This window comes from Cinclus cinclus, chromosome 2, assembly GCF_963662255.1.
Source record: "Cinclus cinclus chromosome 2, bCinCin1.1, whole genome shotgun sequence".
Taxonomy (NCBI): Eukaryota; Metazoa; Chordata; class Aves; order Passeriformes; family Cinclidae; genus Cinclus; species Cinclus cinclus.
The window spans coordinates 30326554-30352819 of NC_085047.1; the positions used below are offsets into that span (position 1 = coordinate 30326554).

At 45.1% G+C, this 26266-nt stretch overlaps 2 protein-coding genes across 2 annotated transcripts; one reads left to right on the top strand and one right to left on the bottom strand.

Annotated features, from left to right (window-relative positions):
• Positions 1 to 6714: 6714 nt before the first annotated feature.
• On the top strand, positions 6715 to 14550 carry C1S (complement C1s). Its single transcript, XM_062513617.1, has 11 exons — positions 6715 to 6725; positions 7655 to 7859; positions 8922 to 9099; positions 9350 to 9475; positions 10139 to 10338; positions 10560 to 10713; positions 10948 to 11063; positions 11298 to 11376; positions 11626 to 11763; positions 12237 to 12311; positions 13757 to 14550. Exons 1-11 carry the CDS (start codon positions 6715 to 6717, stop codon positions 14548 to 14550), a joined length of 2076 nt encoding a protein of 691 aa, XP_062369601.1.
• A 2333-nt stretch (positions 14551 to 16883) lies between these two features.
• Positions 16884 to 25095, bottom strand: C1R (complement C1r). The gene is given in 11 exon segments (XM_062487392.1): positions 16884 to 17686; positions 17913 to 17987; positions 19606 to 19746; positions 20053 to 20131; positions 20714 to 20835; positions 20920 to 21067; positions 21483 to 21679; positions 21827 to 21970; positions 22154 to 22346; positions 22581 to 22815; positions 25022 to 25095. Coding segments are annotated over 11 exon segments (2211 nt in total).
• Between the last annotated feature and the right edge of the window lie 1171 nt (positions 25096 to 26266).

Below are 26266 nucleotides of genomic sequence, written 5' to 3' on the forward strand. Positions count from 1 at the left end.
CTGTGGCTTTGACCCTGGCTTCAGTCGTGGCTTCGGCCACAGCCCCGTCTCTGATCTTGGCCTCGGCCTCAGCTTCAGCTCAGGACGCTGCTTGAGCTTCCCCAGCACTGCCAGGTCCTGCTGGCCCTGTGGTGAGGAGCTGTGGCCCTAAACCACAAGAAGTTCCACCTCCACGAGGAAGATCTTTACGCTGAGGGTGGCAGAATGCTGAACATGCTGCCCAGGTTGTGGAGTGTTCCCCTCTGGAGACATTCAAAACCTGCATGGATGCGCTCCTGTGTCACCTGCTCTAAGTGACCCGGTCTTGGCAGGGAGGCTGGACTGGATAATCTGAGTTTCCTTCCAACCCTAACAATTCTGGGATTCTGTGACTCCAGTCACTTAGCAGCTGGGCCCACGCAGACTCCTCATAACTCAGCTGCTGGATGGCCTTCTCTTAGGTGTGTGTCCCTTCATGCAGCTGTCTGTGTGTGCACCCCAAGTTCTCCTCAGCTGAAGTTCAGCTGCAATGGATGTGATCCTCTTTCCTTGTTTGTGTTACCATTTTCCTGCTGGGTCACTTGGCTGGACAAACTCAGCTGAAGGGGCAAACACAGGGTCACACAAAGGTTCACTTAAAAAGGGGCCTTTAGAGTTCTCTGATCCAAAGTGCAGCTCACAAGCAGGACTCAAATCTGGAGCCAATGGCTCAGGGCATTGCCTGGGTAATTGCTGTACATTTTCATGGCTGGAGAGCTCCCAGCCTTTCTGGGCTCTTGAACCAGTGCTGAATCATCCTCTTTATCCTGGTCCGTCCTCCTTATCACCACCCTTTAGGCAGCAGCACCAGCACCTGTTAGATCCCATTTCTTGTCAAATCTGATTGGGAAAGGGACTGACTGGCAGCATGCCCACATAGACCTAATTTGCTTAGGAGACCAGATTAAAGACCTTGCCTCTCCTTTTGCCTTTCTCTTTTCCAGGCTAAACAAATACAGATTTCTCAATAGCAAAGCTATCCATTGGGCTCTTTCCATTTGGCTCACATCTCTCTTGCACTTGGAGAGTGAAGAAGCACATGAAGAAGGGGAGATCCTGGCCTCCTCCTCCAGAAGTCCTCTGAAGGCAGAGTGGCAGGCCAAGATGTATAGCAAGGGTTTAAAAACCCTCCTGGATAGCTGACTTCAACAGGTTAGACTTAACAAAGAGGTTGCTGTATTTGTCCACCCTAACTAGTGGACAAATTTGCCAAATTTTTTGCAATGTCTGAGGACTGGCTTTTCAAGGCATATCTTTTCTCTCATTTCCACATTCAATTGTGTGGTTATGGTGTTTAGGCCCCTTTCCTAAGTAAATCTGTTCTATGTGAGCATGATGACTGTGTCCCTCCTCATGTCATGCTTGACAAGAAATGATCCACTTAATTCTTTAATTTACTGTTCTCAGAGAAGAGTTTCAGGAGGAGCATCTATTCTTGAGATTGCCTAACAATTTCCATTGCAAGATTGTTTCCAGTTTGAAATGTTGCTATATTTGACCTGTTTAGATTAAATGCTTGATAGTCACTTGGAGTTAGAACGCAGTAGCTCTGAGAGTAGGTTTTGAGAGTCAGATCATGATGAGTGTACTACTACTTTACAGTAGTATTATTATTTTAATAACCAGTGAAGTGTTATTCTTGAGAGGAGGGGCTGTAGCCAAAAGTCTTGATTTACTGTCCTTCAGATGTACCATGATTTCATAACATTGCATGGGTATTGATGTGAAACTTGAGGTTCACATGAGCTCGGTGTGGCACAGTGGGAATGCAGCTGCTGAAGCTTCTGCAAATCCAGTTCTACTGATGGTGTTCCAGTGGCTCATGCAGCTTTCCCACACACCAGATCCACAAGACCCCAGATGCTTCTTCAAGAGCTCCTGCAAGATTTTCCTTCCAGGACTGTTTCTTGTATGCTGAGGAACTGAAACAGGAATGTTGTGCTCTGCCTTGACAGTGCCTCTTCTCCCAGGCAGGCATGGGAGCCTATCCTGATTGAAATGGCCATGGGAGAGGAGCTGTCTACTCAGGGCAATGTGTCTATCTGGGCAGCGGTCTTAGAGTTGAACACTGATGGGGAGGAGGAAGATACTGGAAAAGCCAGAGCCAGAATAAAATTAAATATGACAGAAGTCTGTTGCTGTCAATAACTATGTCAAGGGAAAAGCACAGAGAGGGTGGGAGAGAAATAACCATTAGCAAGAGATGGAGTATAGAGGGGGAAGAGAGACTACTTGGAATAACAGGCAGGGAAAGACATGAAAATAAGTTTTCATTAGAAGGATGAAAGGATGAAAGATGAAATCCTTCATTAGAAGGATTAGGTGGCTGTGGAGCCAGTGAGGGAAAAAAAAAGCCAGGAATGGGTGAATGACAAACCAGAGAGATGGAGAAAGTGGAATTTGGTGGATGCTGGAGGTGGGATCATGTCACCTTTTCCGTGTGAAGATGAATAAACAAATAAATCATAGAATCATTAGAGCTGGAGAAAACTTCTAACCACCAACCCAGCACTTCCAGGTCCACTGCTAAACCATGTCCCTAAGCACGTCTACACATTTTCTGAACACTTCCAGGAATGGTGATCCCACCATTTCCCTGGACAGACTGTTCCAATGCTCGGCCAATCTTTCAGAGAAGAAATTTCTCCTAATATCCGACCTAAACCTTGGCAGCTTGAGGCCGTCTTCTCTTGTGCTGCCCGACGTCAGTCTCCGTCTCTCGGGCGCCGCCGGCTCCGCTCCCCCACCCCCGCTGCACGGAGCGGCGGAGCCGCAGTTCGTGGTCCCCGGTCGCGGCGGGCGGGCTCGGGCTCTCCGTGCCGGCACCAGGAGGTGTCACCCAAACCAGGTCAGGGGAGTCTTCCCCCGATATCCATTCTGGGCCGGGCGGGGCAGTCCCCGGGGCCGGGACTCCAAGGGGCTCGCCGGTCTCTGCTGCCGCCTCTCGGTGCCACCGGGACCGGCGAGACGGGACATCAGTTCGCGAGAACCGGCGGGTTCTCCTGCCGCGGGAATGTCGTCATCGCAGTTTACAGTCAAGGTTTCGAGGCTGAGAGAATTGGGGCTGCTCAGCCTGAAGAAGAGAAGGGTCCTTCCTCATCACAGCACCTTCCAGAGTCTAAAGGGGCTGCAAGAGAGCTGGAAAGGGACTTCTTACAAGGGCAAGTAGGGATAGGACAAGGTGGAATGGCTCTAACCTGAAGCAAAGTAGGTTTAGAATGGATATCAGGAGAAAATTCGGTACTGTGACAATGGTGAGGCGCTGGCAACTTCTCATGTTGCCCAGAGAAGCTGTGGATGTCCCATCCCTGGCAGTGTTCAAGGACAGGTTGGATGGGCCCTGAGCCCCTCCATGGTCCAGTGGAAGATGTCCCTGCCTAGAGCAGGGGGGGTGGAACTAGGTAACCTTTAAGGTGCCCTCCAACTCAAACCATTCCATAATTCAGTGAAAGTAAGCCCAAATATTTAGGAATATTTTATTGTAATGGACAAAACACCCAGGGTGTAGGGGAAGGAAGTCAGAAGGCAGCAGGCATCTCAGTGTGGTATGGTGCACTGAGCAGAGTGTTCCCAAGTCCCAGGTTTTACTGGGAGATGGTGGAAGCTTTGCAATGAGACTCAGTGATGGAGGGAATAAAAGAGGTGAGCAGATTCTGCTGAAAATCCCCCTGGTACTGTTTGCAGAGTGGAAATCAGTGAATCGTATTGAATGGTTCTGAGCCAAAGCACACCTGCACTGCCAGGTTTTCCTGGGGTTTATCAAAGGCTTCCAGTTTAATGACTGGCAACAAAACTGGCCTGGGTCACAAGAGGGAGATGGGAAGTGCAGTGTGCAAGACACCCACAGAACCCTCTTATTGGCAGAATGGGAAACCAGCAAATTACCACCAAGGTCTTGGTAAATTCAGGATATTTTACTTCTTACTTCTATATCCTTGATTCCCTGCTACTTTTATTCCCTCGGTTCACTTAGTTATAGTTGTTTTCTCTTTTGATGTTTATGCCCTTTTTTTTATGCACTGACTCAGTGTTTCCAGATGGAGATGTGTGTGGCTTTTCTTAAGAACTTGGGAAAAACTTTTTTTCCCCCAGTTTCCTGGGGGAAGACAAGCCAGTTGAGCATGTTTTAAATGGTAATTTTATGAAACCTGGAACACAACTGCGCTTCACAACATCTGCAGAAAGGTTACAGCTACACAACTCTGAGTCATTTTAAGAAAAGGGCTGTCTTACGCAATTTGGGAAAAGTAGTCTGTGGTCATGTAATTTAGGAATTTAAGAGAATGTGTGTGCCTTGGAGCAGAATTATATTGCATTCGTGAATTTAACGTTATCACTTATTAGCCTTAATGGCCTGATTTTGACTCTTTTAAATTGTTATCTGACATAGTTGAAATGAATTGTGAAATATATTACCTTACTGTTTCATCTTAAGAGTTGAACAAGCAATACAGATTTAAGAAAATGCAATCAAAAGTTGTATATATATTCAGTGTAAATATATATCAATATTACCAATCTTCTGCATAAATAATTAGCAATATACAGATATGTGACCAGATAAAATGCAGCTATTTCTTTATTTAACTATCTTCAGCAATCTTTTTCTTAATTATTAGAAATTAATTGATTAATAATACATATTTTAAAATTAATTTCTAAAGAATTATTAATATTCACACACACATTCATCTACCACTGCTACAGATGAGTTGAATCAGATTTATATGAAAATGCAGGACTCCCTTCTGATGAAATGACATGCATAATATATCAGTTCACACTCATTTTATTCCACCATGCCCATTTTCAAAAATGATTGTGGCTCGAAGAGTCACTGACAGGGTTTTTACATTGCACAGCTCAGAGGAGAAAGCATCTCCCTGTGATTTATTGTGTATCTTTCATCACTGTTTTCCTGTTCTCAAAATTCCAGTTCAAAACATCAAGCTGTGCTCCGAAGAGACATCAGAAATGAGATGACACTGTTTTCGTTCTCTTTCCATTCTCATCTTGACAAAGAAAACAGACTAGGCATGTTCTTCAAGCAAAGCCTTTATCCTGACTACAATGAAGTCGGTCATGATTCATCTGGAGGTGTTTCTCTCCCTTGACAATATGAAGGGCTCTTTCAGATGGGCTGTGCTAATGCACTTTGCCTATGGCCTGTTGAAACTTGAAGCACTTTTTCTCCCGTCTAAAAGAAGCTCTGGAGTGTGCTGGGCTGGCTGTAAAGGGTAATGGAATTTTAGATTTTCATTTATAGTCCAGTCCCTGTGCAGCTGGTTTTGAGGAGGAAGGGGTTTCTAGACTATTAGTGACAGATATTTTAGCTTGTGTTTTGGTCTTGGCTTGTGGGCACTGGCTGGGTTAAGGGTCCAATCTGGTGCAAGTCGTAGAACTCCTTTCTGCAAGTGTCTTAAATCTAACTTGCTGCAGGGGTAAGTTTGATGAGCATGAACATGATGAACATGCTCTTCTGTCCATTAAGCTCACTTGGTAAATAAAAATGTAGTTATGTGCTCCTAGTCCTAAATGTGTCCCCATACTGAACTCAGCAAAACCATGTAGTTCTACTCCTGCTGGTAGCCTCAGAGAGGCACAACATTGAATAGGCCACTATTTTTTCTTTTATTTCCCCCTTAAAAAGTGTCAGGAAAATTAATCCACAAACAACAGAGGTTTATGTCCAAAAAAAAAGAGGGAGACAGAGGAGTTCTTTTTGCTTTATTCAAACAAAGGGAGAGGCCATGGGGCATTCCCCTGGGATCTGTCAAATTTTTAGAGGATGCAGCCTCCTTTTTATCCTATTTTCCCGGCAGCATTTCCCTCTCTCTTTCCACATCGGCTGAGGTACTTTAGAGGCACAGACTTCCCGGAACGCCTGATACCTGAGATTCCCCTCTAATGTATTAATCTCCATTCTAATTTTTAATTCTTATAGAATTCACAGTTTTCCCCCATTACTTATTTAATCTTTCAATATCCAATTTCATTTATCAACAAACCTACAGTTTGTTTGTAAAGGCAAATATCTTCTTCCATTCATCGATGAGTGGAATTCATCTCATTGTTTCTTTTATCTCTCAGTGCTAGTCTTATCTACCAGCAGATCCACGGCTTGTTTGTAAAGTCAAATCCTACATTCCTCTCAAAAGGGTCTCTGAAGCATCCGATGAGGAGCAGTAGCAGCAGCCCCGTAGCCATCGGGTTGCAGTAAGACTGAGCTACACCGGGGTGATCTCTGGACATGATGGTCAGAGTTTTGTACGCAGAAGCATTGGAATCATCCCTATTCTACACCCGTTGGAGGTTGTTCCCAGCTTTAAAAAGGGAGGGGAACGAAAAGGAGACGGAAGGCAGCCAAAAACCCTATTCCCCTCCCTTTTCCCCAAAGTCATCTGATTTCCCGAAAATACAACCAGACTGGTGCGCTCCCCACGGCAACTTCAGCCAAGAGGGTTGTGCAACTCTTTCTGGGAATTCCCCTTCCTGCCGAGAGCTTTCAAACCGGCATCTCACGGTAGAGGGAAGGCTGGGAAGCCGCATCCCACAGATAGAGGGTGCTGCGATATTGCGAATTAGAGCTCCTTTCCCAGAACTCATCTTTGGGTGAGTTTGGAGAAGGGTGTGCACAGGAAGAAAAAAGAGAGAAAGAAAAGCGAAGGGAAGAGACAAGAAAACCAAACGTGAACTATGGAGAGAAGGTAAATTTTGCAGGCATTAGAAATTAGAAAGGAGGATATTCTCCAGTGTCGTTGTCTGCCAGCTAGAAGAGTCAGGACAAGGTGCTTTGCAATCCCAGGGTCTTAGCATGATTTTTGAGGTGCTGGGAAGAATCGATTGGGTACTTCTGGGGGATGTCCTCTGTGTCTTGATTTGCTGTGCACCAGCATGATGTCTGTATTTACTGATGATCATAAGGGGAGAGAGTGAGCGCTGGTGAGTACCAAGACAGAGATTTTGTCCTTATGGATCTTATCCTCCCTTCTTGAGGCTTGAGTTTGCTCCGTGCAGGAAGGGACTGAGATATAAAGTTGCTTTTCAGGTGAAATCTTGACCTAGTCTCCCCAAGGTGGGGTTTTAAGGTCTTCAACCTGCTTAGCAGACACACAGACACACAGGCAACATTAACCAATCACCGTTTTTTGTCTCAGAGTGTAACTCCAAAGTCCAGTTCCTGGAGGTTTTCAGAAAGGAAGAACTGCATTTTCCAGATGTGGTGAGTTACTAAATCTCAAGGTTTATTAGTAATTGCATTCTATAAATCATGTGTTTTCCCTGTAAGAATCTACTAATTTTCAAATCTGAATATATCTATAGCCCAAATAGCCTCCAGAACAGGGCAATGAGTAAGGGAGAGCACTTATGATCCCTGTGTTCAGCTCCTGCAGCTTTATCAGCTCTTACATTGACTGAGACAAGCAGAGAGCATGACTGAGGTTGTACCCCTTTGTGAAAAGCTACAGGAGAAAGACAAGCCCCACACAGCCACAGCACTGGCCTTTGAAACTCAGGAGCCAGGAGCCCTGCTGTGTGCTGTGTGCAGCCAAAGTCTAGCTTGTTCACTTGGAGCTGTGCACATATGAAAGTGGACAACACTACTGCAACATCACCTTCTCTTCTCTTTCCTCAGGTCCTTGATCTTCTTCTGTCTCCCCGTCTGGGCTGACTCGGCCTCTATGTATGGAGAGATCTTGTCACCCAATTTTCCTCAGGGGTATCCCAATTATGTGAACAAAACTTGGCAAATCCAGGTCCCTTTGGGGTATGGCATTCACCTTTATTTCACACATCTGGATCTTGAGCCATCACAGGACTGTGAATATGACTTTGTGAAGGTACTGTCCATATCCTTGAATGAGAAAAAGACAAGAAGGCAGGTTAGAGCACAGAACAACAAAGCTGTGCACAAAGCTCAGAGCTGGGGGAGTAGTTACGCACAGCCTTCCTGATCTGAGCTCCAAGAAATCCAAATGACTGGTTATATCTCCACTAGGAGTCATGAAATCAATTAAAATTTTATTTGTAACCATGTGAGTGCTTTCTGCCAACTGAGTGTCCCATTTATGCCCCTCATGCCAGGTTTCTCCATATTCTTAGGAAAAGTCTTCTTAGCTACCACTGAAACATCTCTATTGCAAGGCGTATTCCTAGCCATTGAAGTAGAGATGTAAAAAAACCATTTTCTTAGGGCAATAGATGTCTGTGCCTGAAATTATTTGGAAAGGAATTTGTGGGAAAGGATGGAGGTTAAAAACAATCCATCTGTGTAGGGATAGTGGCCACTCAGATAAAGTGCTGTGGTCCCTTGCACCACAGTTTTTTTATGATCTGTGCACCACAAATTTCTTAAAACCAGCTCTGCTCTGTGTTGTCCCACAAGGCACCAAAGATCAAGTACTTCCACTCAAACAGACAGAAACAAAACTATCCTATCCTGGCATAGCTCTGTGTGAAAAGGGGCTGTAAGGTTAAGTGCAGTACCAGGACACCTTAGCGGAGTACCAAGGTGGGACAGAAGAATGAGTGTGTTCTGTAATAACCTGTGTCCTTTTGCAAGAAACCAATGAGCTTGTTAGGCTGCTCTGTGGACTGTCATGGGTGGTTTGGCTGCTTTGAAATACAGCATTTTGGTGGTTTTGTTTTGTACAAGTGGGCCTGGAGAAAGGATGTTAACAGCAGACAGTGTGGATTAATTTGTATCTGAGAAATTAAGGCAAGTATTTCACTGGGAAGACAGTAGGAGGGAGCACTCTTCAAGTGTCTTATGAATATCATGAAACTGGCTTTCCAGGGATTCCTTTCAGCTGTGCCTGAGTGCCTAAAAGCTGAAAGACTCAAGTGTCGGTAATTCCACATGTTGCAGTAGCAAGGTGGGGTGTCTCTGAATTCTTCTGCAGATCCTGTCTGGTGGTTATGTTGAAGGTGTGCTTTGTGGGCAGAAGAAACATCGCACCCCTGGCTCCAGGATTGTGGAGGAATTTCATGTGCCTTACAACACCCTCACTGTCACATTTCAATCAGACTTCTCCAATGAGGAACGTTTCACTGGTTTTGCTGCCTACTACACTGCTGTGGGTAAGGTTGAAACAGCCTCCTCTGAATCTCTGTAGTGTCCAGGCTGGCACGAAAGTTGACAAGAAGGGTTTTTCTTACAGAAATGCCTTATTTAAAAAGATCCCAGCAGACAGAGTTGCATTCCAGTATGGCCAGTATAAATACTGTCTTAAAGATGCCTTTTCCTTGTTGTCCATTAGTGTTTTCTTCAATTTCTCCTGCCCTCAGGGCCCTCTCCTAATTTGGCTGATTCATCTTTTCACACTTGCAGACTTGGATGAGTGCATGGATTTTGTGGATGAGCCCTGCAGTCATTACTGTAATAATTATATTGGAGGTTACTTCTGCAGCTGTCCACCAGATTATTTCCTCTATGAAGACAACAAAACTTGTGGAGGTAAGAGATGTGCATGAGCTGTGGTCAACAGCAAGAGATAATTTAGGCTAAGTGAGATATTGTACTTGGAAGACTTCATCAACATTCTCAGCCATTTGTGACGGGTATATTTTGGGGGGAAAAAGCCCATCTTAGTGCAAATCTGAACTTCAGTAGACTTCATGTTTTGGGGAATTTCTATTAACACATTCTTAACAATTTTATTTTTATTTCTGTGTCAAGAGAATTAAGAAACTACTGAACGATGTTCTTGAAAGACTATGATGGAAACCCTTCTTAGCATATTGCTATCTGTGGATCTTTAAATCTCTGACCAAACAGGGAAGTTCCATAAGGACACAAAAATCACCAAGGGCCTGCTTGGCTTGAACCAAAAAGTTGCAAGATCACAAACAGTGCATATTGAAAGGAGTATAATATGAGGACCTGAGCATGAGGAAAGAGCATAAATCTCAGGTGGAGGATAAAAAGGAGTTAAAGTCCATGGCTAACTGGATAGAGAGTGGCCCTGGCTTCAATTTCTTGTGAAGATGCAATGTTGTGACATGGTTATTGAAGGTAGCTGGGCAGACTGGGAATGTGGTGGAAGAGGGAGAGCTTGTCAGGTGCACACACGGACCATTTCCTTTCTGAATCCTACTCATGTTCCTTCCTTAATCCTAGTCAACTGCAGTGGAAATGTCTTCACTGAGCCAACAGGGGAGATTGCCAGCCCCAACTATCCCAACCAGTACCCGGAGAACTCTCGGTGTGACTACCGAGTGGCTCTGAGCCCAGGCTACTTCGTGGTGCTGACCATTCGCAGCGGGGACTTCGACATGGAACCAGCCGACTCCAACGGGACCTGCCACGACAGCCTAACAGTAGGTGTGCAGCTTAGGGAGCTTAGGAGTCAGGGTGCTCTGAATCTCCCATCAATCTCCTCATATTTAGAAGACTTTGTGACTGCTTAGCTTTATTTTCAATTATGTTGTCTTTTGGAGTTTGTGGGAATACATTTGAATATGTATGCATTGAGTGTGTTTTTAAATAGCTCTCAATGCATTTGGCATTCCTCATTTATTCTTGTTTGGTGTTTTCCCAGATTGTCTCTGGAAAACAGCGTTTTGGTCCCTATTGTGGCAGCAAATTCCCAGGTCCTCCTGAAATCAAAACCAGGAACAACATTCTTGACATAATCTTCCAGACAGACCACAGCACACAACACAAAGGCTGGAAAATACGCTACTATGGGGACCGTGAGTAAATGCTTGGGAATGTGTTCACTTTACTGCTGAATTAGGGACAGGGTTTGTCCCAGGTCACATTCATGGCACAAAAGCATGTTAACATGTTCACTGCTGCTGGTATTGTGTAAGAGTATGCCTGCTTACCAGGGAAAAAAATCATCACTGGAGAGAAGGAAGCTGGGAGCTGGCAGGAGAGTAAATCTTGAACCAGTTCATCACTGATTTCCACCTATCTTTTCAAAGCTGTAACCTGTCCCACGAGTGTCATCTCCAACTCTGTTCTTGACCCAAAGAAGGACCGGTATATCTTAAAGGACACTGTGAAGGTGACCTGTGCGGAAGGCTACGAAATTGTGAGGGTAAGTGAAATAAAAAAGTGTATGCCCCCCTCTGGCCTGCTCAGCAGCATCTCGAGGCCATTCCCAGCACAGCTCCTGAGTACCTTTGGGAACCCGAAGTTTTCAACACAGCGGTAGTAAGAAGTAAACTCTTCCAGCCACTGCAGTATTTTAAAGCCCCTCCACTGGAGCACCTGTGTCAGATGTAGTTCATGTCCAGAGACTTACATGGATTATGTGGTTTTTTTTCCCTAGCAACGAGATAGCATCACAAGTTTTCTCTCCAGCTGTCAGGAGAATGGTGAATGGAGCAACTCCCATTTGAGCTGTGTTCGTAAGTGACCTGTGTCTGTACTATGGGAAGGGAATTGGAATGGAGTGTTTAGGCTCTAGATCCACAGCATCTCCAGATCAGGAGGATGCTGAAGTGCTGAAGGGATGTGAGCACACTGAAGGGACAGAGAAAGTGACCCCCCATGAGACTAGAGAAGATTAGAGAATCTAAGTAACTCCCTGTCATACAAAATAATCATATTGTAGGGTGAGGGTGCCCCTTTAATAATTTTTTGTTCCTTCACTGTAGCTGTGAACTGTGGTGATCCCCCTCCTGTTGACAATGCCCAAACCTCATATGTCTCTGAGCTCCTCGAGCCTCTGTACACAGCTGCTGTCCGCTACCAGTGTGAGGCACCCTACTACACCCTGGAAAACCAAGGGCATGGTGAGCATTGCCTCTGCTGCACACTCGTATTCCTTTGGTTAAAGGCCTAAGAAATGGTTCTGGCACTGTCATGGGGCTGGGATTTTATGCTGCCAGGTCAAGACTGGTGTGGGGTTGCAGGCAGTAGTTTTGTGTTGCTTCTGTGTTTAATGCACTCTAACAATGCCTGGGCTTTTTGACCTTAAATGCATTAGCAAGTCCTCCCTCCATTTGCCTTGCGAGTGAAGCATGCAGGTTTTTGTCCCATGTAGCACAGAATTCTGGTGGAAAAGTAAAGGACTCAAGAAATCTGTTTAATGAGGTTTCTCCCAAAAAAGGGATGGAAGCACTCTGGTAGGGAGACAACAACGTTTACCAAGCTGTACTTGCTCTGGAAATCAGGAGGTTGATATATCATGCACAAGTACTGTTATTTATCCTGTGTTCATCTTGATTGTGTCCTTATGGAACTCTTCTCTTTCGTGTTTTCCAAGAGATATATCAGTGCTCAGCCAGTGGAGAATGGGTCAATGAAGAGATGGGAACAAAGTTACCAAAATGTGTCCCAGGTAATACCAAATACTGTATGTGCATGCAGCATATGAAGAACACTGCTTCTTTCATCTCTGTATTTTTCTTTTCTCGTCTTCCAGCTGATAGAGAGAATTTTAAAACCCATGTACTGTTTAGTTTACCCTCGTAGAGGAGGCAGCATGACTTGGCCTAATTGTACATGATGCCTGTTCTCCTTCAAAGCCCAAGATCCTCTCTGACAAAGTACAAGATACAAGTGGAGGAGATTCAACTCTCTCAAAGAAAGTTCAGTCACAGTTTAGATAGTGATTTGGATTATACAAGTACACAGTGAAAAAGGAAAATTGAAAGATAAAGCGCAGGGAATTTACTGTCCAAGAGGAGGCTACAAAGAATATGAAGCCAAATTCTTCTCAGTGGGATGCAGCAATAAAAGGAAATGACAGGCTCAAGTTGCAAAAAAGGAAACTTTGATTATAGATAAGGAAAAGTGCTCCCCCAGAGCACTGGAACTGCTGTCCAAAGAGGCTAGCTAATCACCACCCTGGGAGATGAGCTGAAGTTACCTGTCAAAGCCCCTGAGTAACCTGGCTTTGAAGTTAAGAGAGCAGGGGGGAGGGCATTTAGGGAGGAACAGGTTGAACTAAAGGCACTGAGAAGTACCTTCCAGCCTAAATCTTCCTATGATTATGTGAAATTCTTTAACAAATTCTGCTTCATGCAAATTAGAAGCTATCTGCTGGCTATAGTTCCTGAATCTCTGATTTTCTGACTGAGGATTCAATGCAAACAAGGCAATGTGATTAGAAATCTGTTTCCTAGGTATGCCAGAATGACTGTTATTATTTATGTCCTTATTATTAATATTCTGCAAAATGTTACTGAACATTTTGCTCAAAAAGCATGGAGCATCTCAGAAGACCCACAGATAAGATCCACCACTGCTTAAGATTTTACATACTTATAGAATGGAGTGGCAAAATGGTAAATCAGTGACAAACCTGAACTCTTAACCTGAGAGTATCTGGGCTTCACAAAAAAACCAAAAATTAAAATATTAAAGAGCAGTGTCATATTTCTAAGAAATAAAACAATTATTTTTTCAATGACTTCATCTAAAGAGCATAATTCAGTGAAGGAAAAATGTCTACTAGAAGGCAATTAAGCTGCAAGCTTTGACATACCTAATGCTGTCAGGCTGACAGCTGCTTTCCAGAAAGCTGAATTTGAGAATGAGCATTTAAAATCTAAATTGTGTGTTGGTAGTATTTTTTTCTAGAATTTTCTTTGATTTCTCTGTAAATACTAATTGAAAGGTCTGTGGTGTAAAATATAAACGTGGTTACTCAGATTAAACAATTATTTAGGGGACACAGGCAGGAGGGGACTTCTTTAGCAGTACCAAAGAACCCCCTGTTTGTAACTGCTAATTCTCCCATCTCATCTTTCTCTCATCTTTCTTTCTCTCTTTTCTTTCTAGTCTGTGGGGTGCCTAGTAATCCCATCCGAGACACAGGAAGGATTTTTGGAGGCACCCGTGCGGAAAAGGGCAACTTTCCCTGGCAGGTGTACTTCAACGACCCCAGGGCAAGTGGAGTGCTCATCTCTGACAGATGGGTGATGACTGCAGCTCACGTGCTGGAGGGTTATGATAAACCCACCATGTATGCTGGGGTAATCAATGTTCGTAGAGAATCCCTGAAGTGGGAAGCCGAAAAACTTATCCCAGAAGCCTCATTCATCCATCCTGGTTGGAAGGAAGAGCCCACGGAAACCAGGGTCGATTTCGATAATGATATTGCACTACTGAAGCTGAGGGATCCCGTGAAGATGGGCCCAAACATCTCACCCATCTGTCTTCCTGGTAAATCACCTGAATACGAGCTGCAAGAAGGGACTCTGGGCTACATTGCTGGATGGGGCCGGAGAGAGAAAGGAAAACTCCCTGGTGATCTTTGGAAGGCGCAGATTCCCGTGGTGAACATGGACAAGTGCCGATCTGTGAAACCGGACTACTCTGATGATTCCGTCGTTTACATATTCACCGACAATATGATCTGTGCTGGTGGTGGCAAGGACAGCTGCCAGGGGGATAGTGGTGGAGCCTACGCCATCCAGGATCCTCTGAATGCCACCCGCTACTACGTCGCGGGTCTCATCTCCTGGGGGCCAAAATGTGGCACCTTCGGTCTTTACACCAAGGTGGTGCGTTACTTGGACTGGATCAGAGAGACCATGAGCAAGCACGAGGATGAGGAAGCTTGGCAGAAGTAGCTGCTTCTCCTTTCAGCACGGTCACCCTTTCTAAATGTGATGGCTGCAAGTTTGGGCTGGCTGTGGCCCTGTTCACTCAGTGTACCTAATGGGCAGTATGTAACACATTGTAACTCATCGTGTCTATGTTGAGTGGAAAGTCAGGGGTGTGGATCTGTTTCTCCCACTGTCATCATGTCTGGGAAGGGAAATTCTCCTTCTTCCACTCATAGTAGGGTAAAAGGAAGACATTATTCTGAAAAAAGACACTCCTTCTGTTTCCTGTAATTTTTCTTTTTTTTTCTATCCTATTTTTTCTCACTTGGAGAAGACCTAGCTGTGCCCCATTGAAACCTGACAGGGAGGTTTCAATGAAGACAAGAGAGAATAATGGTTGGTTCCCAGGAAAGGTTCAGATTCTGGTTTCTGATTTTTGTATTTCCTGACCTGTTCAGAATATCTAACAGCATTAAAGAATGTCCAAGCTGCCTTTTGTGCAATGTGCTATTGTGTCTGTAATATATTCCTTCCTCTCAGTCTAGACCTAGTTCTCCTTGAAACTCCCTAAATCAAGTGTCAAATCATATTCCGACCCTGCCAGCTTTCATCAAGCTGGAACTTGTACTATCTCACCTCTCTACTAGAATCTTTATGAAGTTCTTCTGAGATTGTTCCATCTCACTGATCAGCCATTACCAGCAATGAGGACTACAGACTTCTGAATTAAGCTGAAGAGAACAGACATCTTCAAAAGAATTTCATTCACCTGTCCTCAGGCTTTACTTATTTCAAGTTTTATTGAGTTAGAAAAGAAATAAAGCTTGATTTTTCTCCCCAAAAAGAGAGAACCTTCTCTTGATTTAGGGAAATAATATTACCTGACAAGTGTTAGAGGTATTTTCTGCTCTAGAAGGTCCTATATCACTCACAGACATCCTTCCACTGAGATGATGAGGGAACTGGGACAGATGGCATGTACTGAAAGACTGAGTTTGTTCAGCTTGGAGAGGAGGAAGTTAAGAGGGGGGATCTAACTGCTGTATTCAGATACCTAAATTTCCAGCTGGGCTTTTTCCTAGCGTGTGAGTCAGCACTGCAACAAGTGCCACAAGAGACTGTCCCTAGATTTCTTGAAAATTTTGCCTGAAGTTCTGAAGTTAGCCCCGCTGTTAGCAGTGGATCAGACAGAGACTTCTTCTTCCAGCCTAAGTTCTTATAGGAGTTAAAGAAATGGTGAGGAAGAGGTGTACAGCTCTTGGGAGATTTCATATGGAATTCTGCACTCAGCTCAATCACCTTCAGTTTTGTATAACAAGCAAAACATTATTGGATTGTTGGACTAGTAACCAAGGATCTTCTATCTTGTTTCTCTCAGTGACTCTTAAGAACACAGTAGGCTATTTTGCAGTAGAAAAACTAGTCAAGAAGACAGCTCCAAAGAATACCCACAACACAGGATAAGTCACCTTTTCTCTGAGTCAGTATCATTTTAGAACTGCTGTCCCACAGTTAAAGCTTTATTTAATATAGTATAAAAACATCCATTCTCAACTTCTGATCAGTAAAGTTTCCTGAGCTCCCTTCTCCACGAGATTGGCTGATACCTTCCCTGTTTTTTGGAATGTGGCATCATGGACACAAGTTATTTTTGCCTCCCCTGAAGCCACCTGGGGTTTCAGACCAGATAATCTAATGACAGTTTTGCTACAGATAAGCAGCTGCCACAGGTCACTGCAGAACTGGAAATACTTCAGTGGTAGGTAAAGCAACCCCTATATAAAGTCCATAAGTTGCTTTTAGTGGTGAGAAATACTCAGTTCTTAAAAACATAGACAAAATAAAACAAAAAAAACCTCAAAACAACAACAACAACAAAACAACAAAACAAAACATAAAACACCTGATTTATTCAGAAAGTATTTTAATATTCATAGAATCTCACTGATGCCAATGGGCCTCTGCACACTGTGTTCAGCAGAAACCACCCCATCCTTCAAGGAAGTCTTCTTCCCTGCAACCTTTCCACAAAAGAGAGTACAAAAGTAGACTGCAGTAGTTCATGATATCAACATTTCAAATCATAACATGTTTGCTGTCATGAGATTTCCTGATACAATTAAGGCTTCATCTGGTTATAAGATTTGTATAAACCAGAACATCCACAAAGGCATCCCCCCAAGCTGCCAATGGTACAATCAAACAGCACAGCAGCTTTCAGAAGTGCTCAGGTGAAGGTTACATGCTTCACGTGTTTGAAAAGCCTTTGGGATATCATCAATAAAAGCTTTGGCTATAATTTGCCGTGTTGGGAAATTGATATGCTAATGGTGCTTCAGATAGTAGGACAGCAACACCTAGGGCCTGTCCTCCTTTAATATCCCATTGATCCAGTCCACATAGCTGAGGATCTTGGTGTAGAAGCCATAGCCTGTGGCACAGCCGATTCCCCAAGAAACGATGCCGGTAGCCACCCAGTGACCACTTTCCCTGTCTAACACCGTGAAGACGCTCCCACTATCCCCCTGGCAGGTATCCTGCTTGCCTTCGAGGAAGCCAGCACAGAACATGTTCTCAGAGAAAACCATAGGGATACCTTTCTTATTACTGTCTAGCCAACTCTGACACTTCTCTCGAGCAACTGCTGGTAGGCTCACGTACTTCAAATTGCTTGAGATGCGGTTTTTATCCACACCAAAGCCGCTCACGTAGCCCATGTGCCCATGCGTGTAGAATGAGGTGTTAGTAGGATCTGGGAGACAGATGGGCAGCAGTGTGGGGCCCAGAGTTACTGGGTTTTTCAGCTCCAGCAGGGCTATGTCCCCGTTGAAGTTGTGCTCATCTTTAGGGTTGAAATCTGGATGGATAAAGATCCTACGTACAGGGTGGTTACCCATCTTGTGGAGATCCTCTACATTGGTGTGCCCAAGGAAAATGTCAGCCTCCTCTGCCAGCTGCTCCAGGCTCACGTTGTTCCGTACTCCTCCTTTGGGGAAGATGGTGTGGGCAGCGGTCAGGATCCAGCGATCGCCCAGGAGTGCACCACCCCCTCGTCCATTGATGCCAGTCAGAGCCTGCCAAGGAAAATTGCCTCTTCCTGCTGATTTGCCACCCAAGATCCGCTGGAATTCAATAACGGGATGGACTGGCTTCCCACACACTGTGGAGAAACACAAGATCATGACACTCACCGTCTGTTGTCCTGGCTTTTTTCTCTGTGTCTTTATCATTACTGTTTGATTACACTTTATTTTGGCTTTCTTAGTTTTCCCTTTTCCCTCACAGATACCATTATCCTCACTTTCCCCCCTGCATGTTGTCCCAGTTTTGTACTGATTGTAAATATGAGTCAAAAAATACCAGACAAAGTCAGAGTTTTTACTGACCTGGCAAGCAGGATGGAATTCTCTTCTGGCCATCTTGATCTAGCCAGGTTCCCTCAGGAGAACAGGTGAATCTGTCTGTAGGATGAGAGGGAAGGAAATGAGACCAAGGCCTGCAGGCATGAGATGGAGAATAGAATAGAATAGAATAGAATAGAATAGAATAGAATAGAATAGAATAGAATAGAATAGAATAGAATAGAATAGAATAGAATATTTTGAGAAGTTCCTCAGCCCTTCCATCCCATAACATTCTTTCCTGGGAAAAGCAGCCTGTGGTAGGGTGTGGAATGTTTCCACCTGTACATCTGGAAGCACCTCAGTACCAGGGGAGCAGTAAAGCTTAGTCACTGTAGAAGAAAAGGTTGAAGGGCCATCTGAGTGAAGTCTTATCTTCACTGAGTCCACAGGTGTACAGAGCACTGTTTGACCATATTTAGCCCAAAGAAGAAGAGAAGTAGTAAAAGCATGGATTTTAGATTCAAGTTTCTGGTGTTAGTAGTTTGCAGAGAGTAGGACAAGGTGGTTTGTCCCAGAAATGGGAACCAGATGAGTCAGTTATGGTACATGCTCAGTATCCATTTCTGAGCCTAAGTTGCAGGTCAGCTAAACTCACATGTCACCTCTCAACACAAACTCCACTACCTCCAACACTCTTGCTTTTCTAAGAACAATTTTTATACAATTTGTCTTAACATCAAAGTAAATGCTTCCAAGAAAGTGTTTGCTGTTCTCTTTCAAAACTGACTAAATTATGATGACTCCCCATCAGAATTTAGCTGGATCTGACATATGCTTGCTCCTGATTTTTCTTCTCGTGAGACTGAGTTCTGACTATATGAAGGAGTTAAACTCAGATGCAAGAATAATTAAACTGCACATTAGTACCAACTTAAAAAACTCTTTAGTAGCATGTTGCCTCTCTCCAGTGTGCAGCACAACCATGTGTCCATGCTGGTAACTGTATCCAGAAACTGATTCAGATTAAAAATATTTTTTTTCTTGTGGAGGCTAAATGCAAGGCAAGGCAAGGCAAGGAAATCATGAGCTCCTTATGCTGTTCTTGGAATCAAAGTCATCAAGTAATGCCTCAGGTGTAAAAAGAAGGCATGTGAATAGTTTTGAAAAATGACTTAATTTTTCTGAGCTGCTGCATTAAAACAGATTTTTCTGCAAGTATGTTATTTAGCTCTTAGATATCTCTGCAGCTGAACAATATTCCAAAGATCTGAACAGCATTACACTGGAGCGGATTGTGTGTTTACTTATCTGCCTGTGTAGCAACTTGGACTTCAGTGAGTGGATGCACAGCATCTCACAGCAACTTGGATGCATGAATTTCGGTGATTCCAAGACACCATGTCTCAGATTTCAGTGAAAGAATGAAATCCACTAGAAAAGAATGAAATCTACTAGAAAAAGAAAATTACTATGACTGCAGCTGAGAGAATAAAACTTTTTGCCAAAGTTAAGGGGAGCATGGAAGAGTGAGGTGATAGGCTCTGGGAAACAAGCAGGGTGGGAATAGGCTGAGACAAGGAAACTCCGGAGACATGCTGCTAGGTCAGGAGAAGACTGGAGAGTCTTCACAGGAGGGAAGCATGAGCCCTAAGCCTGGAGAGAAGAGACAATTCTAATTGGAAACGTGAGAGGGTTTTCCAGGAGCAGGTTTCGGTGTCTGTGCTTTGGGACTCACCACCACCCGCTCCGGTGACCATGTGATAATAGGGCTCATTGCACCGGTATGAGATCACTGACTGGTACTCATTGTTTGCAGATTGGTTAACGTAGCTGAATACACCATTGGTCAGGTTTTTAGGGCTTCCACAATTCACAACTGTAACAAAGAAAGAAAAAGAGTGAATCAACGACAGACTGCGAATCTGGGCATTGGGGCCATGATGAGAAGAACCAGTTAGGACAGTGGGCTAAGAGAGGTTGTCCCAAAATAGATTCCAGATCAGGATCTTTTGCTTTTAGATGTTGCAACAACATAGTAATTTTTGAGTGATATTGTCCTTCCAGACAGCATGTCCATGAGGCTATGGCATGGACAAAATGAGTCAGAGAGGCTGAATTTCCCACATTCCTGGAGGAGGAAAACCACAGCAGGAGATGTTACTCCCATTCTCAGATCACTCACTTTCACAGCGGGGCATGGGTTGATGCCATGTGCCATCAGCCTGGCAGACAGCTGTGAAGGACATCAGCTTTCGGTCACCCTACACGGAAGAGAAAAATATCTGTTGGTTGTACAGAGCCTTTAATTCCTTCCCCACAACAAAATATTACTCCATGTGCCTATCTTTCCACTGCTGTCCAATATTTGCCCCTCTGCTGTCTATTCCAGTTGCTGTCTCCTCCTGCTTTCCCGCTATCCTGTATTTGCTACAGGCTACACAATCATCATAGCAGGTCAAGACACCTGCAGCCAGCAACTCTAAACCAGGATGAGTCAGAGGTGCTACCCAGCCCTGGCAATAGGATAGCAAGGGAGGCAGGTAGCATCTTCTGCTTTCATCTTCTGATTTCATATCCTTCCAAAGAGGTGTTCTTGTTCACCAGTTTTTCTTGGGATCTTTGTCTTTGGTCTTCTACCAGAGCTTCATGAAAGAGTAACTGCATAAGAAAAAGAGCTAGGAAATAGAAACCACTGGAAGAAAGCTGAGAGAAGCAAAGAAGAAACAGAAATTACAAGAGGTTGCCATGAGTGAAATCTCCAAAGGAAGTTTAACTGAAAGGTGAAAGACACAAACTGAAGACAAAACAGAATATGGCTAAAGGGAATGGAGAAGGGATCTCACCTCCATCAGGTTATACCCAGTCTTGCAGCTGACAACAAAATAGTCCTGAAATCGATACACAGGCTGCAGATCTCTGATGATGGTAAACTGATCCCGTGGGATGGGCTGTGGGCACCGTATTTCTGTTAAGGAGTGGAACAGATTAAACTTGGATTAGCAAACAGTGCCACTAGGTTGTAGTAGCCTCTGGAGGAGAAACCTCTTACTCTCAGAGGTGTAGTGGATCTTCCAGCCACGGCTGAACCCTGACTCATCAGTGAAGAAGAGTATATCCACCTCGTTGCTGTTGGTTTCAATGATTCCAGGTGATTCCCTGCCACAGAATTCACCAATCTCTCTCCCTCGTGCTTGGATCTGATGAGGAAAACATGATCACAGGGACAGAAACACACATGCCTCACTGCCTCTGTATGTCTGACCCACCTTTGCTGATGCCTTCACTGACAGATCAGAGCAACAGACTGACCGACCACAAGCTCTGCTTCTCCCTTATCTGGGGATCAAAGTGACCTGCCTCTACGATTAAATCAAAGGGAAATTAAACTGGAAGAAGGATTTTTTTTTTCACTCACAGGGGCCTATGACCAGAGCCTCTGACCCCAGGACAGTGGTAATTAAATGCACCAAGGGAGAGACAGGGGCTCAGTCCTTTGTGCTGGGACATTCTGCTTGTACTGGTTCCATATTTCTCATCTGAACAGTCGTGTCCCTATGATTCCTGTCCAGGTCTGACAGCAGGACTGGGAGGAGACTTTGCTAATCTCAGTACCTTGAGCTGGTCATAAGGACAGTGGACTTGCTGGTGATCATCAATCTCAAAGAGTTCCAAGAACGTGAGGGAGATAGACAGGCCTTTCTGCAGACGGATGCTGTAGTTACACCGGAGGTACTCGGGATAGGGCTGCGGGTACTCGGGGCTGCTCAGGTACCCAGATGCCTCTGTGAACAACTCACTGCTGCACTCCACTGGTGAAGAGGAAGAAAGGAGAGGTCACATCGTGGGGCTGTGCCTTCTGCAGCCCTGTCACCTGCTTCCTAAGTCACTTCTCCCACCCTTCCTCCATGAAGGGCTCCTTCTCTGGAACCCTGTGATCATTTAAAATTTCTCTTTACCTTTGCAGGAGTGGTGGTCACTCTGAAGCTGGTAGCCAATCCGGCAAGAACAAAAGTAGCCACCCACATAGTTGTGACAGAAGTGCTGGCACTGAGGCCTTTCATCGTTCTTTGCAGCATTGTTAGGCTCACATTCATCCAGATCTGAAGACACAGGGAACGAAGTGGAAGGGGAGAAAAGTGTTAAACATCCGTGCTCTACACTGGCAGTACTTTGAGATACATATCCTTGCCTAAAGCTTCTCTTTATTTGCCTGTCAAGGAAAAAAAAATGGTTGGAGCCACACAGGCTTTTCCTTCTGCATGCTGAGGGTATTTCCTACTCACCCACAGCTCTGTAATATGCCAGGAAGCCCCTGTAGGGAATCACTGTGCCATTGTCTTCATTGGAGAAATCAGAGTGAAATTCCAGGTGCATCTTGTTTCCCTTAGATACAAACTCCTTTCTTCCTGGGTGATTGCCTATGGTAGACCCAAGCCGGCCACAGTATCGGCCCAAGTCCTTCTTGTCTGCTTTGATCTGTCAAAGTTAAGGTGAAATCAGTGTAGCCTCTTAACATTGAGTCTGCTCCACACACTGATATTTCCCAACCACGGGTTGTCAGTGCTTGCTCCTCCCATTTCTATCTTTAACTCCTTCCCTTTCCTTCCTGGGAAGCATCAGAGAAGGCCTGGTGGAGGAAGAGCCATTGCACGTGGTGGCCACTGATTGCCATCTCCAGACACCCTTTGGCTCAGTTGTCTATGCACCTACCTTAACATAGTCATAGAAGCAGGCCTCAGATGGCTCCAGGTCAAAGTATTTGAAGGTCAGCTTCACCACATAGCCTTTTGGGACCTGGATATCCCAGCTGCTGGAGTTATCGTTGGGATACGGCTTGGGATAACTGGGGGATCTGATCTCCCCAAAAAGGGGAGAACCTCTTGGGACTGGGCTGGAACCAATCACTCCAAAAAAGAGGAAGGCCCATGGGAGACAAGGAACATGCCTGTGAACACGACAAATAAACGATGACATTGCACAAAATTAGGTCATTCAAAATCAGGGGAGACTTCACAACTGACTTGTGCACTGTCTAAAGGAATGCAAACACAGGAGCCCTAGTTGCAGGACCATCTTCTGGCTTGGATCACTCAGGAACAAGAAGGGCAGCTGAAATGAAGACACCAGCACTAACAAGGTTCCAGCAAGCCATTGTAGTAGTCTCTACAGAGAAATTCATCAACCCAGGAAGCAGAGTGAAGGAGCATGGGTGAATTCCCTGAGTAAGATCTGCATGTTCCCAGAAGCTGTAGGGCTGATTCTTATAGAACCGGGAGAAATTTGGTCCCCCTTGACCCAGGGCCAGTGGGTTGTTTCAGGTTATCGCTAGTTTAGGATCAATGGCAAGGATCTGAAGATCTCAAGCTCGGTTTGCTGTGGAGCAGTCTTGCCAGTCTCCTGGGCAGCCCTCTCCCCAGTCATGCCTCCAAAAGCTGGCACTCCAAAAGTCTGTCCTCCAAAAGCTGGCACTCCCATTTTTTTCGCTCATTCTGCCCATCTCTCCTCTGCGTTCCTCCGAAAGAAGTTCACTGCCCGAAACAGCAGCTTAGCCCCGTTGTCCTATTCTCCTCCCAGGAAGGGTCTAAGCCCCACGACCCCCCGCCCTTCCCCAGGGCTGTGCCGGCGCGTCCCCCTCCCCAGAGCCCCGACTCACATCTCCATGCGCTCGCCCCTGCCCGTGCAGCCCGGCGGAGCTCGGAGCGGGCGGGACGGGGGGAAGAGGAGGAGGAGGAGGAGGAGGAGGAGGAGGAGGAGGGAGCGACGGGGTAGGAGCGGGGAATAGAAAGCCGGACTGCGATCAGCCTGGCACTGGACCAGCTCCCAGCGCCGCCTCTGCTGCCCTCTGCTGCCGAGCGCTCCGGTCCCGGTCCCGGTCCGCAAACAAGGACCAGGGACGCACCGGGGGTACCCGGCCCGGCCCCGCAGAGCCAAGATACCTCCTCTGGCCCAGGAGGCAGGAAAACGATTGCCAGAGACCCCTCCGATAGCTCGGTCTGCAATTCAGAAGCTGTTCCGAGTTTGTTCCCACCAAAAATGTCCTCCTAGGAAGTGGTCGTCCCCCTCCCCCCCCAATCCTCCTAGGTTGTTTTCTGATACAGAATGATGAGAAAAAATTATAGTCTTCACAAGTAAATTCAAACTTTAAAAAATCAAGCTGTCGAAATAGATAAGTAAGTTTTCTCCATTCTGACCTGCTGAAGAGCACTTCTGAGATTTTTTGGGGGGAGGGTGGAAACGGATCATCTTTGAGAAAAGCAAGAAGCCTCAGGCACTTGAGTTAAAAAGATATTAAGAAAAATGAAAAAGTCTACAGAATTAAAGGCATTCTGAGAACAAATTCCTTTTCAAGGACCCCTCTTGATGTTTCTTCTGCAAGCATTTTTAGGAGAACCAAGATAGATAGATAAGGTCCTCTATTTAATGAGAAAATGAGAAAATACAGCAGCTTAAAAACCCCTTTCAGGCTTTTAACAACACAGTGCTCAAGACATATATTTGTGTCCCCAGCTTTATGAGTTTAAAATTTCTTGGCTTTCAGGCTTTGGTGTTAGACATAAAACAACATTTTAGCGTTTTTTCTTAGAATTATGAGCGGCTTCAGAGAGGTTAGCAAGTGTCTTGCATTGAAATCAGAGGAAGTAGTTCACAGCCACAAAAACATGTTGACTGAAGATGAAAATAGTGTTAAAAAGAATGAAGAAAACATCTTTGGGATATTTATGGAAGTGTACTAGAGAACCTGCACATCAAACATCTTTGAATTATTATCCAAAAAAGATCACATAAACATATAATTAATGTCACTGTAATAACACCATAGGGTCCCACATATCAGATTTAAGATTAAACAGGGGACATTATCCCAGTACTTCCTGATGTCCAAGTATGTCCTTTGCATGATGAACACACCTGGGCAGACTCACTGCTGTGCTGTGCCGTGCCAGAGTACTTTCTTACTCAGAAATCACACCTGGAAAGTAGCTGGGGAGCACTGGAAACTGCTCTTGGGGAGATCTGTTATGAGCAGGACACTGGAGGGAAGAATGTTCCCTGTCAAACCACGGACAGACAGATGTCCCTGAGGACTATTTGTAAGGAACTGGATGATTTCGCTGTGTCCTTGACAAGCAATCTTCTGTCCAGGCACTTACTGGGAGTGTCACGTAACACTTTCAAAGCGCATCTCCCGTGTCTTCATCCCCTTCTCCCGTCCCGATAACATCATCTGGGATAACAGGAGAGTACTTCAGCCGGTGAAGCAGGGGTGCTTAGCTGGGGACACATCCAACCCGAGTCCACCTCTAACATATATATATATATATATATATATATATATATATATATATATATATATATATATGCATCAGAGACATGCCTGATTTGGACAGCACGGCTCCGTCTTCAGTCCTGCTCCAGTGCTCCCACTGGTGGCGTTCGCCTTCAGAAGCTCTGCACAATCCTCTTCGCGTCAGGCTGGAGCCAGGAAATACCACGGTACCAGTTTTTCCTTGGAAGGACATACGTGCCCATCTTCGCTTAGGGGCAGAATTCCTGTAGGACCACAGAACAGATGTAGGACCAAATGCCAAAACTAGCACTTGTTTGTTGCCTGCTGGCATCAGCTGCTTTACAAGTGGTCTGGACAAAAAATACAGACAATATCAGTCAAAGTAAAAAAACTGTAGATCTTCAGCACGGTCAAGGATGCCAACATCCTCTCAATGGAGCTAGAGCCCTGCTTTGAATACTGTCTTGCAGGAGGTCATTGGAAAGAAATCTGCTCTACGGACTCAGAAACCATGAAAATATCCTCTGGCATGCAGACTAGATCCCCTCGTCCACAGAGAAGGAGCTGGATCCTTAAACCTGAATCAAGGAGGACAGAGAAGTGCCTCTGTTTGGCCTCCTACAGCTACACCACCTACCCTATAGCACAGCAGGGCTGCAGACCCAGGCTCACCTAGGAACACTGAGGTGCTTTCCCAGGGCACTCTGCCTTCAACCCCCTTGGTCTGACTACCCAAAGTAGCCAAAGGCTTGCTTTGAGCCTTCTGGGGACACTGCCATTGGGCTCAGCCTTCACGCAGTCAGGCCAGTGCTGTCCAGTGGCTCAGCACTCTTTCAGACAAGTCATGCCACTTCTGCAGCTCTGGCTGATAGGGAAAGGATGATCAAGACCAAAAGAAGGTTCAGGACTCTAAGAGTGGGTCTTTCACCTGGTATGAGATGGTGAGCAGCCACAGCAGCATCTTGGCAGCTTGTTTCTCTGTCTTCTAATTCAAGGAGTAAAACCAAGTGTAATAACCCGAGGGGCACACAGTTCTGCAGCACCGGCACCCCTCACAAATATCACACCTCCTTCCACTTGTGTCCTCTCAATATCACAACTTTCCCCT